Source organism: Vulpes lagopus, chromosome 8, assembly GCF_018345385.1.
Source record: "Vulpes lagopus strain Blue_001 chromosome 8, ASM1834538v1, whole genome shotgun sequence".
NCBI lineage: Eukaryota > Metazoa > Chordata > Mammalia > Carnivora > Canidae > Vulpes > Vulpes lagopus.
In genome coordinates, this window is record NC_054831.1 from 23,504,806 (window position 1) to 23,523,748 (window position 18,943).

At 40.2% G+C, this 18,943-nt stretch overlaps 1 protein-coding gene across 4 annotated transcripts in view; it reads left to right on the top strand.

Annotated features, from left to right (window-relative positions):
- The window catches only part of MSRA (methionine sulfoxide reductase A), a 426,296-nt gene that overhangs the window by 79,155 nt on the left and 328,198 nt on the right, over positions 1-18,943 (top strand). Inside the window, exon 2 of one of the 4 annotated variants that reach the window (XM_041765380.1) lies at positions 4,192-4,302. The exons of the other annotated variants lie outside the window; for them this stretch is intronic. Coding sequence (XP_041621314.1) covers positions 4,236-4,302 — 67 coding nt within the window. The 5' untranslated portion in view covers positions 4,192-4,235. The remainder of the gene's footprint in view (positions 1-4,191; positions 4,303-18,943) is intronic. 4 annotated transcript variants of the gene reach the window in all.

The following is an 18,943-nucleotide window of genomic DNA, read 5'->3' on the forward strand; positions in this document are numbered from 1 at the left end:
TGGGGACATTCTAGGAGTGGGAATAACCTAACCGGTGGTGCTAAAGTGAAATGTAATTGGTCTAGAACTGCTGGCTTTTGCTGGAGGGAAGTAGCATGGGGAGTACGGTGGGACATGAGGCTGGAGAAGATTTGGGGCCAGGTCACAAAGGCCCTTAGTTACCAGGGTAACAAGCTTGAACTTGATCTTGAAGGCAAAGTGGGAGCCATTGAGCATCCCTGAATGATGGGCTTCTATGGGCTTCAAAGTAGTCTGAACTTTACATTCTATGGGCTTCAAAGTTGTCTGAACATCTCTCAGAAAAGTTCTTCCTCCTAAACATTTTTGGTTGTTCAAGATATCAATTGATCCACAAAGGTATTATATAACAGATGATGCGGTATCTTAACCTCTGCCATCTTTTAATGAGGACAAGAAGCTCATTCACAGAAATACATACCAATAAATGTTATTACTTACACCAATGTTTCAACTTCTATTAGGCTACTAGAGTCTTTTAGCCATTTAATAGTAAGGCGGCCATATTCATTTTCAAAAAGCCTTTGTCACAGCTTTTATGATATGAGATTAATCGGAGGCACCAAGGGTCAGGTGTTCTACAGCACTCATCCAGATTTTGTAGGAAAAGCTCTGTATTTATCCATCTTTAAAAGGAAAGAAAGGAAAACCCTGGTAATCATGTTACTTTTATACTTGAAAGATTATCTCCTGGGTAGGAATACAAGGTTCCTATAATTAATAAGTTATAATTAACAAATTAATAAATATTGCCTGATGAGTGGAGTTGTGTCTCAGGTCAAATTTGTTGAAGCCAGAGAAAGAAGTGGAGGAAGATGACAGATAAAATGAACTCCACTGTGCAATGTTTTAGTCAGTTGTTCTTTGTTAACTATATATATATATAATATCATTAACCTTCTGTTTTAATTCCAGTTAATGTGCAGTGTAATATTTGTTTCAGGTACACAATATGGTGATACACTTCCATACATCACCCAGTGCTCATCACAAGTGCGCTACTAATCCCCATCGCCTATTTTAGCCATCCTCCCATCCCCTCCTCTCTGATAACTATTAGTTTTTTCTCTGTAATAAGGAGTCCGTTTCTTGGTTTGCCCCTCTCTTTTTACCCCCTTGCTTATTTGTTTTGTTTCTTGACTTCTACTTGTAAGTTAAATCATAGGGTATTGTCTTTCTCTGATAGACTTATATTGCTTAGGGGGAATCCCTGGGTGGCTCAGCAGTTTGGCGCCTGCCTTTGGCCCAGGGCACGATCCTGGAATCCCGGGATCGAGTCCTGCATTGGACTCCTGGCATGGAGCCTGCTTCTCCCTCTGCCTGTGTCTCTGCCTCTCTCTCTCTCTCTCTGTGTGTGTCTATCATAAATAAATAAATAAATAAATAAATAAATAAATAAATAAATAAATCTTAAAAAAAAGACTTATATTGCTTAGCATTATACTCTCTAGCTCCATTCATGTCATTACAAATGGCAAGATTTTATAATTGTTTATGGCTGAGTAATATTCCATTGTATATATACATACCAAATCTTCTTATCCATTCATCAATAGATGGATACTTGGGTTACTTCCATATCTTGGCTATTGTAAATACTCTTATAAATATAGGAGTGCATATATCCCTTTGAATTAGTGTTTTCATATTCTTTGGGTAAATGCCCAGTAGTAGAATTACTAGATCAGGAGGTATTTCTATTTTTAACTTTTTGAGGAACCTCTATACGGTTTTCCACAGTGGCTGCACCAGTTTTCATTCCCACCAGCACTGCACAAGTATTCTTTTTTCTCCATATTCTTGCCAATACCTGTTGTTTCTTGTGTTATTGATTTTAGGCATTTGGACAGGTGTGAGGTGATAGCTCATTATAGTTTTGATTTGCATTTCTTTGATGGTAAGTGATGATCAACATCTTTTCATGTTCCTGTTGGCCATCTTATGTCTTTGGAGAAATGTCTGTTCATGTTTTCTGCCCATTTTTTATTTTTTTTTATTTTTTTTTATTTTTTATTTTTTTAATTTTTATTTATTTATGATAGTCACAGAGAGATAGAGAGAGAGGCAGAGACACAGGCAGAGGGAGAAGCAGGCTCCATGCACCGGGAGCCCGACGTGGGACTCGATCCCGGGTCTCCAGGATCGCGCCCTGAGCCAAAGGCAGGCGCCAAACCGCTGCGCCACCCAGGGATCCCTCTGCCCATTTTTAAATTGGATTATTTGTTTTTTGGGTGTTGAGTGCTATCAATTCTTTATATATTTTGGATACTATCTTTTTTTTTTAATTTTTTAAATTTATTTATTATAGTCAGAGAGAGAGAGAGAGAGAGAGAGAGAGAGAGAGAGGCAGAGACATAGGCAGAGGGAGAAGCAGGCTCCATGCACCGGCAGCCTGATGTGGGATTCGATCCCGGGTCTCCAGGATCGCGCCCTGGGCCAAAGGCAGGCGCCAAACCACTGCGCCACCCAGGGATCCCTGGATACTATCTTTTTTATCAGATGTGTCATTTGCAGATATCTCCTCCCATTCAGTAGGTTGTCTTTTAGTTTTGTTGATTGTTTCCTTTGCTGTGCAGAAGCTTTTAATTTTGAGGGAGTCCCACTAGTCTATTTTTGCTTTTGTTTCCCTTGCCTCAGGAGACATAACTAGAAAAAAATTGCTACAGCTGATGTTGAAGAGGTTATTGGTTGTGTTCTAGGATTTTTATGACTTCAGGTCTCACATTTAGGTTTTTAATCCATTTTTAATTTATTTTTGTATATAGTTTATTAAAATGGTCCAGTTTCTTTCTTTTGCATGTTGTCTAATTTTCCCAATACCATTTGTTGAAGAGACTGTCCTTTTCCTATTGGATGTTTTTCCTGCTTTGTTGAAGGTTAATTGACTATATAAATAACTACATTGTTTTGTTAAATGATGAATGCTTACTATGAATGAAGTCAGTAGTACCCCAAAATACAAAGAAAGTAAAAATCACTGAAAAATTTCATCCGTTAAGGATAACCACGAATGATATTTTGGTGAACATAACTTTCAGACATTACTCTGAAACTCTGAGCCTTGTGTTCTTAGTCACTCTCAGTTTGTAAATTCTGGAGTGATTTCTCCCCTCTGTAAGATATCTATTGTGATTTTCTAGACTTTTTTTTTTTTTTTACTTTGCAAGTTTCTTAAATTAGAAATTATGTTCAGTTTTTTTTTTCAATTTTGTTTTTTCTCTTTATGGTACCTGGCTGTTTTCTAAATAAATATGATATATATAGGGTATGAGGAAAGGAAGGCAAAACCGAATCATTTGTAATTATCTTTGATTTGGACAATCTACTTTTTGTATTGTGGTAAAATATACGTAATGGAAAATTACCATTTTAACCCCTTTTAAATGTATAATTCAGTGGCATTAAATACATGCACAATGTTGTACAAGCATCACCACTATCCATTTCTGGAACATTTTCACCATCCCAAATAAAATCTGTATGCATTAGGCAATAACTCCCTATCTTCCCTTTTCCTGAGCCTCTGGTAACCTCTATTTTACTTCCTATATCTATGAATTTGCCTGTTTCAGAAATCTCATGTAGGTGGAATCACCTGGTTTCCTAGATGTAGGAAACACCTACAGTGTTTCTCCTTTTGTGTCTGACGTATTTTATTTAGCATAATATTCTCAAGGTTTATCCATGTTGTAGGATGTATCAGAACCTCATTCCTTTTAAAAGGAGAATAATATTTGTATGTGTACACCACTATTTAAATTTGGTTTAGAGTTCATACTTGTGTTTAGTGGTCATTTTACAAAATAGATTTGTTCATAAGAGTAGACATCACCCAGAAGGAATGAGCAAAGGGGTGATATAGTAAATGATATTCTCTAGGGATCTTCCCTGAAGTTTACCACTTAGCATTAAACCAATCAATGAATATTTGATACTGAGGTTAAGGACATTTGTTATATTTATGATAAAAGAGAATTGCGTAAATTAGCAAGTATTTTAGCTGACTTGATTAAAATTCAAAAGGTTGTTGTTAAATGGAATAAATACATAATTAAAAAATGTCAGAGTTTGAATAAGTACAAGTAGAGAAATTCAGATATGAATACCATATATTATTATCTTTATAGCCTTGTAGGAATTTAAATTTTATTTAATTTTGGATTTTTTTTTCAGATGTTCAGGAAGAATGGATTTTTGTGTTGTCTGCATGTGGAATAATGTCTCTTTGCATGTGGGCATGCTGCCAGCTGTCTTTTCATCAAGGGCAGAGTTCTTCAGACTGGAGTGAGTCATGGCCACTCCTGTGGACTATGGTGCACTGAGGGAGAGCAGATATAGTTTCCCTCTCTGTATGTCCTTCAGGAGATCTTTAAGAATTTTCTGTTTTAATACCAACAGTAATAAAGTGTTAATATAAACATATTCAAGATCATGTGGCATTGGTACTGGGTTTGCACCATTTCTGACTTTGACTGTCTTTTTGTGTATCCAAACTTCATTGACTCATATTAATTTACAATTCCCTGGAGAGGCATGTCTGTTGAGGCTAGTGTGGCTCCCTTAGCTAGTAACTGAGCCCAGAAAATGAGGTACTCAGTATTCACCTCTCAGCCCGGCGTTGTTGCCTATACAGGTACATTTTATGAGCAAATTCTGCCTGTGGTGGTATTCTAAATTTAGGACAGTTTCCAGAATGGGAAGGAGCTACCGTATTGTACCTTGTTCCTTCAGATAGTGCTGAGGACCCACTGAAAAATTATTTGCTATTCAACTCTTGCATTTTATCAGAGATGCTATTCATTACTTCATTTATTCATCCATCCCACAAATATTTACGAAATGTTTACTATGCAATGGACACATCATAATGAGTCATATCAGAAACTTGTTATGTTAATTATATTTAAATTGATTTTTTTTCCAGAACAGGAGTTGAGGAAGACATTCAAGTCTCCTTGGTAAATTTCCAAATGCCTTTACTGTCAGCTTTATTTAGGCGGCAACATTGCATAATATGCACTATCTGTAAGTCTTCATTTTCTCACTAGTTGGCAAACCCCTTGAGGGGAGAAGATTCTATCTAACACTATCCCAATTTTGTTCTCCACAAACAGAGGTACTTTGGGGCTAATTGATGGGTTCTATCAACCAGAACATTTTATTCCTCTAGCTTCTGGTTGCCTGAAACTTATTTTTAAACAGACAGATACAAATTTGCTGCATGTTCTATCCTGACTTGGACATTCTTTGGCATTGTTGTAATTATTAATGGTAATCCTGGTGGTGTGGTAGTGTAGAGGCAGAGCTGTAAAGAGAAGTGAGTGCAGCTTTGGGGTGAACAGATTGGCTCCCCTACTTGGAAAATTCATTTGACCTTCAAAATGAGAATTGAAATATACATCTTTCAGAGCTGTTGGGAAAATGAAATGAAACAACATATATGTAAAATGACAAGGTGAAGAAATTGCTGTGGCAGTAACTTGAAACAATGATTTTTCTTCTTTTGCCATCAAGTAGATGCTCATGTCTGGCCCCTCCCCGCAGCCTTGGGTTCAGGGGAACCAGAGCCCTAAGAAGCAGGACTTTGAAAAGGGGAAGGAGTAAAATCAGTTGAGAGAAGGAAGCCTGATTTTTGTTATTAACAATTAGAACATGAAATTCAGTGGATAGGACTGTATGGATCATAGTGGGTAGTAATGCTGTTAATTAGCAGTTTCAGATTTTCTTTCCCCAACTCCCCTATCCTTGAGTCTCTGGAAGGTAACAAATGTAGAGATAGATACCAGTGATTAGGAAATATAAAGACATTCTGTATTTGTAAATAGTCGAGTTGAATCCGTGTCCAAACCTGCTTGTACTTGTGAAAGCAGTGCACATCTGGCTTGCTCACATTTGGCATTTGGCAAATATTAGTTCCACGCTCTACATTCACTCTTTCTCATTTCTTTCTCTCTCTAGTAATACATGTGTACATATAACCCATAACACACATAGCAGCAAGGCAGTTTATAAAATGTGTGTGCATGTGTGTGTCCTCGTCGGTCTATGCACTAGCAGTTCTCAATTCCCTTAGGAGTAGCTGGGTACATGGAACTGTTGGCAGGTGCATTTGAGGTAATCACATTGACTGGGGATGGGTACTGGCATTATCATGGATGCCAAATATTTGGCAGAGTGAGAGATAATCCTCCACAGCAGAGAATTGTCTTGCCCCAAATGCCAGTAGCACCCCCACTTACAGGGTGGAGGAATCCTCAGCAACTCTGTGGATTAGAGACTGTTTATAATTCTGTCATAAAGGATAACAACTTTTCAGGGGAAGTAAGAGAGCCTGTGCCTTAACTAATGGTGTTACTTGATGAGAATAGTGACTGCATCTTGATTCTTGCTGTGATACTCTAGATACGTTACATTCTGCCCTATATGTGAATATACTTTTGGATTTTAGGGCATTGCTCTCACTGTTGTCTTAATATAGGTATGGGTGAAACAAAGGTGGTTACTGTTTGGATTCCTCCCCTGCCACCCCAGACATTCTTTCTTTAGGAAGCTATTAGATAAAAATTGGGTAGGCTTTGTGGACCAGGCATTTTACCAGAAAAATAATCTTAGCATCACTGTGCGCACACACAGAGACTGCACTCACAAAGCAACTTTGCGGGGCTCTTTTGATATGACATAGGGAAACTGACAGTGCCAATAATAGCACAGGGCTGTATCTCTCACAGAGCTTTTGAAGGCATAGAAAGCAAATGACAATTCCAGTGGTAGCTAAGATATATTTTGCAGTGGCTGGAAAGAAACTGGCGTTCTTATAGGAGTCCAGGAAATTGTCTTTGAGCCTTTGAAGGCACACAGAAAGCTAATGACACCTCAGAGGAATAGCGTTCTCAGGTTTTAGATGCCACAGATGCCAGCGATGCTAAAGCCAGGATATAAAACCTTTCTTATAGGGCCTTTAAGAATCCTCAGTGTGCTTTTATTAGCAGGCTGAGTGTGTATATAGAAATGTTAATGGTCTGTGTAGCAAGCTCAGCTTGTTTTTGCAAACTACAGAACTATAAAAGTTATCAGAAAGGACACACGTTCTCTTTCCTTCCTTTGTTCCTTTAAAAAAATTTTTTTTTTGTTTCCTTTTCTATATAATAGAGCACCTATCATGTGCTGGGTTCTGTGGATACAAAGGTGAATCCCATGTAGATTCTTCTGTCTTAGAAGCTGGCTACCTAATATGGGAAGAAATGTGTGCATTAATATCTACAATGCAAGGTAGAAGGTGATAATGATGCAAATAAAGCACCAATTAAATGGAAATTTAGCCACAGCAGAAATTACTTCTGGCTGATAGGATCACAGAAAGCTACATAGAGGAAAGAGTGGAAATGGTATTTAACTGTTTTCAAGGATGTGTAGGATTTGGGCAGGTAGCAATTAGCTTGTAGGGAGAAAGAAGTGAGCATTGTAAGGGAGGGCACTCCAGCTGGTGGAATAGCATTGTAAAGGTTAGGGCAGGAGTGGTGCAAAACGGGGAACAGTGAAGGGTTAGGAGGGGCCTGGTATGTACTTCTGATTGTTCAGAGAAAGAACCTCTCTTTATTGGTCATTAATTAATGATTTGGAATTCTGGTCCTTATATTTTGATGTGCCATGGAAATTCCTGTGGAGCTTGTTGAAAAAGAGAGCCCCCTCCACACACCCTTGTCTAGAAGATCTGAGGTCCTTGTCATTGCTCATGACCTGTAGTTAGTGTTGGCTTAATAGTCAGCCACTGGACACTCTTGTCATGTGTGTCACTGTGCTGCGATACAGCGCCGGAATGCTAGTGGGTGGTGGAGGGGTGCTGGAGGGAAATGGAAATTATTTTTCTAAGAAGTAAAATCCCCAAATCTCCTTTTAAGCAGCTCTAATAACATCTCATATTTTATTTAATTTTCTTTTAATGGAAAAGCCAGTTATGCTAAATGAAAGCAAATGACCAGTAAAGATATGAATGTTGTTTATAAGTCTTTTCTGTGATTTTTTTTATTGAGTTTTTTGGTTTCCTAATTGATTAATAAAGGGAAGAATGGGGGGTAGACTGATGTTTGTTATATTCTATCAAGGTTCAGATAGAGTGAAATGATTCCCACCTTGCCAATAAAATCCTCAAGGTTGATTGCTATTTTTAATTTATCTGAGCAGAGCTTTTCAGTGAAGTGACATTGATCCTGATTGTTCTGTAAATAGGAAATTTTACCCGAGGAAGTGAAATTTCCCCCTTCACAAACAAATTTGGGTTTTCACATTGCATATCTGACATTGATGATGTCAGATCCATCCTCCACTGCAGTCCTGCCCAGGCCACTGTCTGATGTTTTTGTCAGTAGATTCCCTGTAGCATCTTTGGCCCTAACTGGGTGTCCTGTCCCTAGGTGCAGGGTCTGGCTGTCATGGTGTATATTCTGTGACCCACCCAGGTATGAGGAGTATTCTGTCAAAGAATAAGCCCCGTGGTCACATCTGAAGCATCAAGGGCTGCTGTTGCAGTAGCTTGCCTTAGAAGTTCCCTGCTGCCTGGCTCACTTCTGCCTACCTCAGTCTCTCTTGACTTTTCTATACAAAGCACTTGCCTGGGGCAGCCCCCATGGCTCAGTGGTTTGGCTCCGCCTTCAGCCCAGGGTGTAGTCCTAGAGACCTGGGATGTAGTCCCACGTCAGGCTCTCCCTACATGGAATGGAGCCTGCTTCTCCCTCTGCCTGTGACTGTGCCTCTCTCTCTCTCTCTCTCTCTCTCTCTCTGTCTCTCATGAATAAATAAGTAAAATCTTAAAAAAAAAACAAAGCACTTGCCTGTAAATGTGAAGCCCAACCATAATCCTATGAGATATGTAATAGTAATAAGCATACTGGTTACTGTTTACCAAGTGCCTGTTGTGTGTCTGATACAGTGGTAGGATCAGAAGGTTTAAATGACTTACCCACAGTCATAAAATAAATAGGTGGCAGTTGGTACAGAAAGCCAAGTCTTTTGACTTGCAGTCTGGATGGATCCCACACTTGAGGAGAACAAAGTCTTGGGCATTTACTAACTGCCCCTGGGCTGGAAGTTCGGAATTCTCTATAGCATGGCTGGCTTTACATAAATTCTCCTTTACTCAGAATAGATACAATATGGGATCTTGGCTTGGAGCTGAGTCCTACAGGAGTGCCTTTAAAGGCCTGGAACTACCCAACTCTCAGGAAAGCAAAGCTATATTGGGTATCGATGCTCTGGGAAGTTGCCAGTGGTCCCTGGACCACTGTCAGTGAGACCTACATTCTGCATCCTATTTTTCATGGACTATATACAGAGGCAGTCAGGCTGGTTGGAGGGGAGAGACTACTGTTTTTTTTTAAAAGATTTTATATGTTTATTCATGAAAGACAGAGAGAGGCAGAGGGAGAAGCGGACTCCCTGGGAACCTTATGTGGGACTTGATCCGAGGACCCTGGGATCACACCCTGAGCCAATGGCAGGCACTCAACCACTGAGCCACCCAGGCATCCTGAGAGACTATGGTTGATTGGGCATTAGCCACATGGTGCTAAGTGTGGCACATTCTGTTCTAGCTGATTGGGTTCTCAGACTACTCTGTAGGATTCATGTCATTGACCTGTATTAGAAATAAGGACAGTCCTGTGGGGACACCTTGGCTCCTGTGTTTCCTAACTCAGGGAGGTGTGTGGTCCATCCATACCCAAGCCCAGCTTTGCTCTTGCCTCTGTGTTTCAGACGAGGTCCTGGCTGTGCATATGACTAGATCTTAGGTCTCTCCTCTCTGACCCTCTAGGAAAGATGTTTTATTTCAATTTTTTAATTATTTTAAGATTTTATTTATTTGAGAGCGAGAAAGCACAAGCTGGGGGAGGGGCAGAGGGAGAGGGAGAGACAGACTCCCCACTGATCAGGGAGCCTGACATGGGGCTTGATCCCAGGACCCGGAGATCATGACCTGAGCTGAAGGCAGACACTTAACCAACTGAGCCACTGAGGCACCTAGGTGCCTCCAGGAAAGATGTTTTAGAGACAGTCGTATACTACAGGTCAACTAGCCTAGTAGATAGGCTTTGCTGCTTACTAGCTGTGCAACCTTTCAAGCCTGAACCTCTCCAAACTTTAGTTTTATTATCTCTAAAGGTAGATAAATATACCTAAGTCATAGGATTATCATTAGGTTTAAATGAGAAAATTAATATAAAGTATAAAGCACGTGGCCTGGCACATGATAAATGCTCAAGAAATGGTAGCAACTGTTATTGTGATTCTTTGAGTCTGGCTCTTAACTGGATACATATCCTCCCATAAATCTACCTCTTTAGATCCTGTCTTAAAAGAACTTATGTCACAATAAGTTATAAAATGTCATTTCCATGCCATCTGGTTTTCTGCATTCATTCTTCCACTCTCCCCTGCCTTCATATGGCTCTGTTATAGGTGAGTTTCACAGCCTTCCAGGTGCAAGTTGGTAGCTGTTACCATATAAGAAAATGAGAAAATGGCTTATTGCTTCCTGGTGGTGTTCACCAGTTAGAAAACACAATACAACCCTTCACATCTCTTAATGTTAAGCTTTTGTGGAGTGGAGATGAATTCTGTTCATGCCTATCTAGGTGCTACAAATGGGAATTTTAGTTGCTACCTCAGGGTTGCTCTCCAGTACATGTGATAGCAGGACCTATCCATGCCAGTGTGACACACCGTCGCTGTCAGTGCTTGCTCTGGCTTGGGGACCTTTTGCTAAGAGGTTCGTTTTTCTGCACAATCTCTGGTCTAACATTACCCGTGGCCCATCGATTCTGGACGGGAGTCCAGACCAGACTGCATGCACCATGCTACACCCCCGAAGCCGGGTAGGACAGAAACAGCCCAACTGCTTTATTAGAGAGGTATTAATGAAGAGTTTAGCAGGAAGGGATTTTCCTATGGCAGAACAGAGAAACTAAACCACATGTTTGGTTGAAATGTATCTGCGATGAACCCACTTTATTTTTTGTTTAAAAATATCATTCATTACATTTTCCGTTGAAGTGTTTTACAAGCTGTGTTATCCTGCAGTGTAGGCTTTCTAAGAAATCAGTCCCAAAGAACTCTTGCTGGAGTGTTCTGTATCCAAGGTAGGCTGTTCAAGTTATGGCTGTTGCTAAGGGTATCAGCTGAGGAATTTGAATCTATAAATCTTGCTATTATATTTAAATTTAAGTTTTAATTTTTATTTATTTAAAGATTTCATTTACTTATTTAGAGAGAGTGCATGCACAAGTGATGGGGGGCTGGGCAGAGGGAGAGGGAGAGAGAGGATCTCAAGCTGACTCTATGCCTGGCAGCGATCCTGATGCTGGGCTCAATCTCATGATCCTGAGATCGTGACCTGAGCCAAAACCAGCAGTCAGACACTTAACCAAGTGAGCCATCCAGCTCACCCCTGGATTTTAATCTTATGTAATATCTGACCCAAACTTTACTTAAGGGTGAAGAGGGAAATGGAGTGTGGGAATGATAATAGGCAAGGACAAATGAGATAGGTACCATCATTTCAGAACTTTCTACCAGTAGGGTTTTTATTCCAGTCTTCTTGTGAACATTTCTATTTTTCTTTTAAAAAAGGTCCTAGATAAGCCCACTCTGTTTTAGGCCATGCCCTGGATGATGCAGCTTTCATCACTAGCGGCTGCTTACTTCAGGGAGAGACAAAGTGATGGGGAAGAAATGATTCTCCTAGGTTTTAACCATTGAAACAAATCTCTAGAGTGACAAAAGAAATTCCACAGTTTACTGGGTGTGATTTTCTTTTTTTGTACCAGTTCTATTCTTTTTTTTTTGAAGATTTTTTTTATTTATTCATGAGAGACACAGAGAGAGAGGCAGAGACATAGGCAGAGGGAGAAACAGGCTCCATGCAGGGAGCCCGATGTGGGACTCGATCCCGGGACTCCAGGATCACGCCCTGAGCCAAAGGCAGGTGCTCAACCGCTGAGCCACCCAGGTACCCATGTACTAGTTCTTTTCTACCTAAGCTGTGCCTGTTCCATTTTACCTAAAATCCATGCAAGGTGCCTGATATGGGACTTGATCCTGGATCTCCAAGATCATGCCCTGGGCTGAAGGCGGCGCCAAACCGCTGAGCCACCCGGGCTGCCCCGAAAGCAAGAATATTCTTATGCTGAAAAATAGCTGAAGCAATTCCAGTGGGTAATATGAATGATTTAATTAGTAACACTGAGATATGACTAATGTGCTGGGTATTATATTAGGAGTTTAATATACATTATCACACTTGAATTTATACTATGATAGACAAAGGTATTGGTTCATGATCCCAAGCATATAAAATGCACAGCAGCTGAATATGAAAGCAATATTTTCTGCATTGGTGTACCCTTGTGCTAAATATATTTATTTTTTTAATTTTTTTATATAAATTTATTTTCTATTGGTGTTCAATTTGCCAACATATAGAATAACACCCAGTGCTCATCCCATCAAGTGCCCCCCCTCAGTGCCCATCACCCAGTCACCCCCACCCCCCGCCTACCTCCCCTTCCACCCCTCCCTAGTTCATTTCCCAGAGTTAGGAGTCTCTCATGTTCTGTCTCCCTTTCTGGTATTTCCCACTCATTTTTTCTCCTTTCCCCTTTATTCTCTTTCACTATTTTTTATATTCCCCAAATGAATGAGACCATATAATGTTTGTTCTTCTCCGACTGACTTATTTCACTCAGCATAATACCCTCCAGTTCCATCCACGAGTGCTAAATATATTTAGATTGAACCACATGACATTGGTGTTTTGTGAACTAAAAGAGTCAAATATTAGCACTTTCATGTGGTTCAGCCCAACACATGTGTGTTGTGTATATTCAAATTGCCAGACATAGGTCTAGAATTTCCTTGGGACATACCTGACATCCCGTAAAAACATGGGCTTTCTCACAAATATGTAATTAACAAGGGAGGAAAGTAAAATTCTTAAATGCTTTATGTATTATTAATCCCAGAACTGAAGAGCCACAAGGATCATTAGGGGTTGTGTGGTGGCCATGCCTTGTTTTCTAGAAGCAAGGCCCTGAGAGGTGAGGCGACTTGCCTGTGGTCATGGGGTGAGTTACTGCTGTGAGGCTGGGACTTAGGCCTTTGTGGCTTTGGGAACACTCTGTTTGACCTTCTCCTATTGATTTTTCAATTACAGGCCTTCAAAGCCCATTTTACATGGGATGTCTCCAACTTAGATGTAAACTAACTGGGATAGTCCTGCTGTTATGCTAGGCACAGGCGTTCTAGGGGATAAGAAGTTCTGTGGTGCAGAGAAGAATGATGGGGAGGAGTTAGACATTCTATGTGGAGATGGTGGAGGATGTTGGGTGGTCAGATGGGGAGCGGTGGGGAGCAGGGGCCTGCGTGTGCACTCAGGGAGGGCCAGCAGGGGAGACTGTCACCTGGCTGGCTGAAGGGTTGACCACCTTGGGCCATTTGGATCTCCCCCCCTGCTGCCCTGTAAGAAATGCTCTGGGTTACCTCCCAGGGTCTGTCAGCTAGATGCAGGCCTGTGCTGCACTGCTGGTTGGGAGTGGTCCTGCAGTTTTCTCTCTTCTTCATCTCTTGGGGGTTTTACCTCAGGGAGTCTTGCTGTCCTTCCCTGCCCCTGGCGCCATCCATTTCCATCTCAGCAGGCCTCAGGAATTTTGAGTTTTGGGTAGAAAGGTAGTGTTCAGGTAGTGTTCAAGACCTAACATTTCCTTTTCTCTCAGAAGGACCATGGGTACTGCAGATTTGCTCACCCTGTATCCACCAGCTTCTGAGTTCCTCACATCCCTCCTTATGCTCACACGCACAAGAATAAAGTTCCACTGCATTAGACCACTAAATTCAACTGTGTAGATAGTAAATAGCCATGTAGAATAGATACATCTTGGCAAGGACTATGGGCTTGTGACTTTCAGAAGCATAAAACATTTAAAAACTGGGACAAAGGTAAACCTGTACATTATATGGGCATATTTCTTTTTACATAGTAGAAATCAGTGCATATCAAGTTGAGTGGCTCAAATTGATGGGCACACATTTTTTTCTGGAATTCTGCAGCTGGGACAGGAATCCACACTCGAAGCATGAGGAGTTTAATACTGGATCACCTCTCCTTGTCATACCTTGTATGGCCTCCAAAGGTTTACCTGTGACTGTATCTCTGCCCCTGTCTGTAACCATTCTCCATATGTCTTTCTCAAAATTAGAAATTGCCTCTGTTTCTCTCCCACTGAATTTCTGCCCTGCTGCCTATCCACTGTGGAAGGCATATGGTCATGTTAGAACACCTCTGGTCACTGTTCCCATGGACCTGAAAAGACTCTGCTCCTTTAACTCAGATAAATCAAAGAGACATTGCTCTTGAATTCTCCAGTAACCTGTGATGTATGTTGGTCTGAGAAAACCTGCTTCCACCTCAAATCCTTGTATACCATAGAAGGTATACATTTAACAGCAAAACAAAGCTCATCCTGTTTGCTGGGATCATGGGTAGATCATCAAACAGTAAACTGTCATTGGTGTCTTTCTCATTCTGACACCAACTTTAGAAAATAGTGTGTCTGCCTTTATTTCCCAAGTTTACTTAAAAGTGTATTTTAAAAAATTGGCTTTCAGTATTTGGGTGTAAGGAAATTTGTTTTCTGATTTTGTTTAATTTAGGAACTTGGAGGTGCCTGCCATTTTTCATGGCAATCATCTGAAAGATCCTTTTGACATTCCGAAGTTAAGTGCTCTTTCTTGACAGCAGACAGGGCTCAGATACACACTCGGAATCAGCATTTATCTTTTTTATTCTGTGCCTGTTTCATTGTAAGAGGATTGTGGTATACTGAGAAATAAAAGAATTCAGTGAAAACTCATTTCATAGTAAATGAGCTAAGCTATTAGAAAGAATTGACCATAAGCTTAATAGGAATCAGCCACGTGATGTTGAAACTAAAACAGTGCAAGTGGGTTTCAGTCTTTTATAAAGTAGGAGAGCACTTTTCTCCATGGAAATCCTGGAACTATGCTTAAATGGACTGGGGCACTGACTGGTAGTTATGGGGGTGGAAGGAGCCCAGTGTAGCCTGCTCTACTCCTTTTTTCTTAGGTAGTTTACTCCTCAGAGCCTTGGAAAACTGTTGTGCTAATATACTAATTATACAGATAGAGTAATACCTTAAGTAAATAAAGTGTTACAATTTTATTTTATTTTTAAAAAGATTTTATTTATTTATTCATGAGAGACGCAGAGAGAGAGAGAGAGAGAGAGAGAGAGAGAGAGAGAGAGAGGCAGAGACATAGGCAGAGAGAGAAGCAGGCTCCATGCAGGACGCCTGAGGTGGGACTCTGGGATCATGCCCCAAGTCAATGGCAGACGCTCAACTGCTGAGCCACCCAGGTGTCCCAAGTATTACAATTTTAGAGGCATGCTTTCATGCATCATTTCTTTGGGCTCTGGGGAATGGGCAGCAAAGCCATCATCCCCATTTCTTAGAAAAGGAAACTAAGGATCAGAGAGGTCCATGGCCACACAGCTAATCCGTAAGGCAGCAGGATTGGAATATGGTTCTTTTGGCTTTTAGTTTAGGGCTCACTTCACTGAGTCATAGGGTTGTCTCTGGATGATATAAAAGTCCTGGCTTCTTTGGACTGAAACTCTTTCTGGAATGTTTTGTTCAGTGGTGGGTGGTAAATGGGAGGATGTCCAGAGCTAGGTGATTGGGATATAGCCCTTCACATCATAGATAGAAGTAAAAAGACTTTAAAAATGGAAATGTTTGGGAGTTATTCACTAGTGTGAACTGATTTCAGTAAGTGCACGAGATGCTACGTAAGAAGGGGCTTGAGGCTCTGAGGGCTGGAGGGCAAGCTTTTGGATGAAGGGGTGTAGACATCCCAGCAAAGGAAGGAAGAGTAAGAGGACCAGGAGGCTTCAGCCTCCTGTAACTTCAGAGATAAGTATTCTGTGGCTCAGGAGACACAGCTGGCCTACCAATTTTCAAAATACAGCCTTTGTTCTTTTTTTCAGGTTAAAAATTAGAAGGCTGCTTTCATGTTTCTACTTCTCACGTATGTCAATTTTTTTTTCAATGACAGTCTTTTATTCAATATAGTAGGCAATCTGAACTCTAAGAATATTGTATATTGCCCCATGGGACTGAATTAAGCTATTTGCATTTCGAATGGAATAAAAGGCTCTAAAAACGTTTTCCTTTCCCCCTCCTGAATCATCCTTGGAAAAAGAGGTTGCTCATCACTGATTATTTCATAATTTTATCTGAGGAAAAGCCACTTTTGTAGAATGAACACCTTTGTGAGTATGATGATGCAGAAGTAAGCCCAAAGGGTGGACAATTCAGTGAGAGAGATTTGGGCTCAACCTGACAGCAGCAGCAGCAAAATTACAGCAACACAGCTAGTCACCAGAACAGGTGGCCTAGAGTGCCACACTCCCCCTTCTTGGAATGTGTAGAGGCTGCACACTAAGTCAGGGGTACCTTAGACCGCTCTGTTCTTTTGAAATCCAAGACTATTATTTTAAAGGTTTTCACTGAGCTCTCGGTTCAGAAGGAGTAACTTGACTTTCTTACATTTGAGTGGATAATGCCGAAGAATACTTAGCTTTCAGCACTTGAGCACTTCATTTTCTTATGTTGTGAATTTCTCAAAACTCTTGAAATGTTCTCAGAAAGAATTGGAGAGTGTGATGATGTTCATTGGGCCTGATTTGCTAATGTATCTTAAAAGCATGTAATCTGTGAATAAAAACTGATCTGAATATTGTAATGGTAAAACAGTAGTCTACATACATTTTATTTTAAAAATAGCATTTTTAAGTCTTGGAATGACCCTGGGGTTGGTAAATGTGTCCCTGGTGTAAAAAGTACAGAGAGGCTGTGTCCCTGAAAGTTGTGTATAAAGTGCCCATATTTTTCGTTTATTTGCATAGGTTTTCAAAGATTTTCTGTTTTCATTTTCGATTCATTTTCAGGTTCCAGTTATTTTCATAACTATTTAGCTTTCCTATTCTCTATCAGTGTTAGGACTCAATGGTCTATAATAAATTCATGTTTCAGTGTACTAAGGACCTAATATTAAAAATGAGAAAAAAAATGAGCAAACAAAAAACCCTTAAGTGAACTCTTTTGGAATTCACAAGATTTCCCAACTTAACCTATTTTATAATTTGGATTTTCTTGTAGCAGAGGTGGAAAGCATTTTTTCTATCATAAGTCATAGATCCACAGGAGGAATGAATCAAGGTCTGCTAAGTAAAGAGCAACTTTATTTCTTTAAGAGAGAAATGTATTCTACTTCTGTGCCTTAAAAAATAAGAACAAGGGACATAAAATCTGTATTTAATAAATGCTAGAGGTAAAAATTAAGAGAGATTGAAGATGAAAATAAAGAGGGAAAGAGCTCACAGAGAGAAACACATACACATAAAGAGAAACAAAGGAAAAAAGATGTGGAGCAAGAGACCGAGACAAAGTGAAACAGACCCCAAAGATGAATCTACAGGAACACACTGTAAAGCTGCAAACTGCTATCCTTTTTGAGGGCCAGGCAGGTAATAATGTAACATAATGAGAAGCAGAGGCAAATGTGAATTGGGGGAGTGCCTGTCTTGCCTAAAGACACTCAAATCCAACAAAACAAAACACTTTGCTGACCAGAGGAAGTCCATTTGTCATGCCAGCCACCAGGTCAGACTCCTGGTTATGAACACTCACTGAAGTAAGAGCTAACATTTACTGAGTGCTTCCTGCACGCCAGGCCTTGTTGGACATGCCTTACCTATAATGACTCCAGTCCTCAGAGCATTCTTAAAGGCACACGCTGGTGTCATTAGCCTCATTTCCGAGATGGTTACAGTACTTATAAAACTGGGAAGTGGTGGAGCTGAGATTTGAACAGGAGACAGACACCCTTGCAATTGTCAGAATGTTTTCACATGCAGTATTTTACTCATCATCTGGAAACTTCTTGAGGTAAGTAAGGTAGATACTGTTATTCCCATTTTACAGATGAGGAAACCCAGACTCGGAGGGCTGCATTGACTGAGGGCTTCCAGCTGGCAGATGAGTGAGCTGGTACCCAAGGGCTTCAGCCTCGAAATCCAAATTCTTTTTACTAGCCCTGCAATGATTTAAACAGAAAGCCATGGATCAGTCTTGAGGGAAATGTGAAACTTTGACTTATTTTTTTTTCTACCGTGGGGAAGGAATATTAAATATTTGCAGCAGTTTAAAATTCCCTTCACCCCCTTCCAGGTCTCGATCCCCTTTCAGAGGATGTTTGGGACTATCATTTTCCTGTTTGTTTTTAATGTCACACTTTTTATTCCTCTGCAATTGAAAGAGGACATCGAGTATGATACTTTCACCCAGTAGCTTTTCCCTAGGCTGTTTGATAAGATCTGTTTTAAAAAGAAAGATTCACTGCCAAAGTCAGTTGCAATAATAACCATAAGAGTTTTAAAGTGATATTCACTAAATGCAAATTTCCTATTGCACGGCTTTTGAAATTTTGAGCAGGCGTTGGAAAACAGCATTATTTTAAAAGTGTGTTCTTATTTTTAAGAATCTTAATTGAAAATTAAACGTTCCTGGAAACAAAGGCAATACCTTCCTTTTCCTGACCCCTGATCTTTTATTTTGTGCTTCTCTCCTGTAAATTCAGAGAACTTTGTTTTATGGAGTGAGAACTGGAATATTTTACTGGGACATACTTTGACTTCCCCCACACCCTAAATCAAGAAATTAAGCATGTGTCTATCAAAAGAATGATATGAAAAGAAGATTCCCTTTGCCATAATTTTGTTTTGTCCTTTCCTTTCAGGGGAGAGAGGGGCTGAAATGTGCTTAATTATTTGCTACATTTCCTGTGCGTACATATT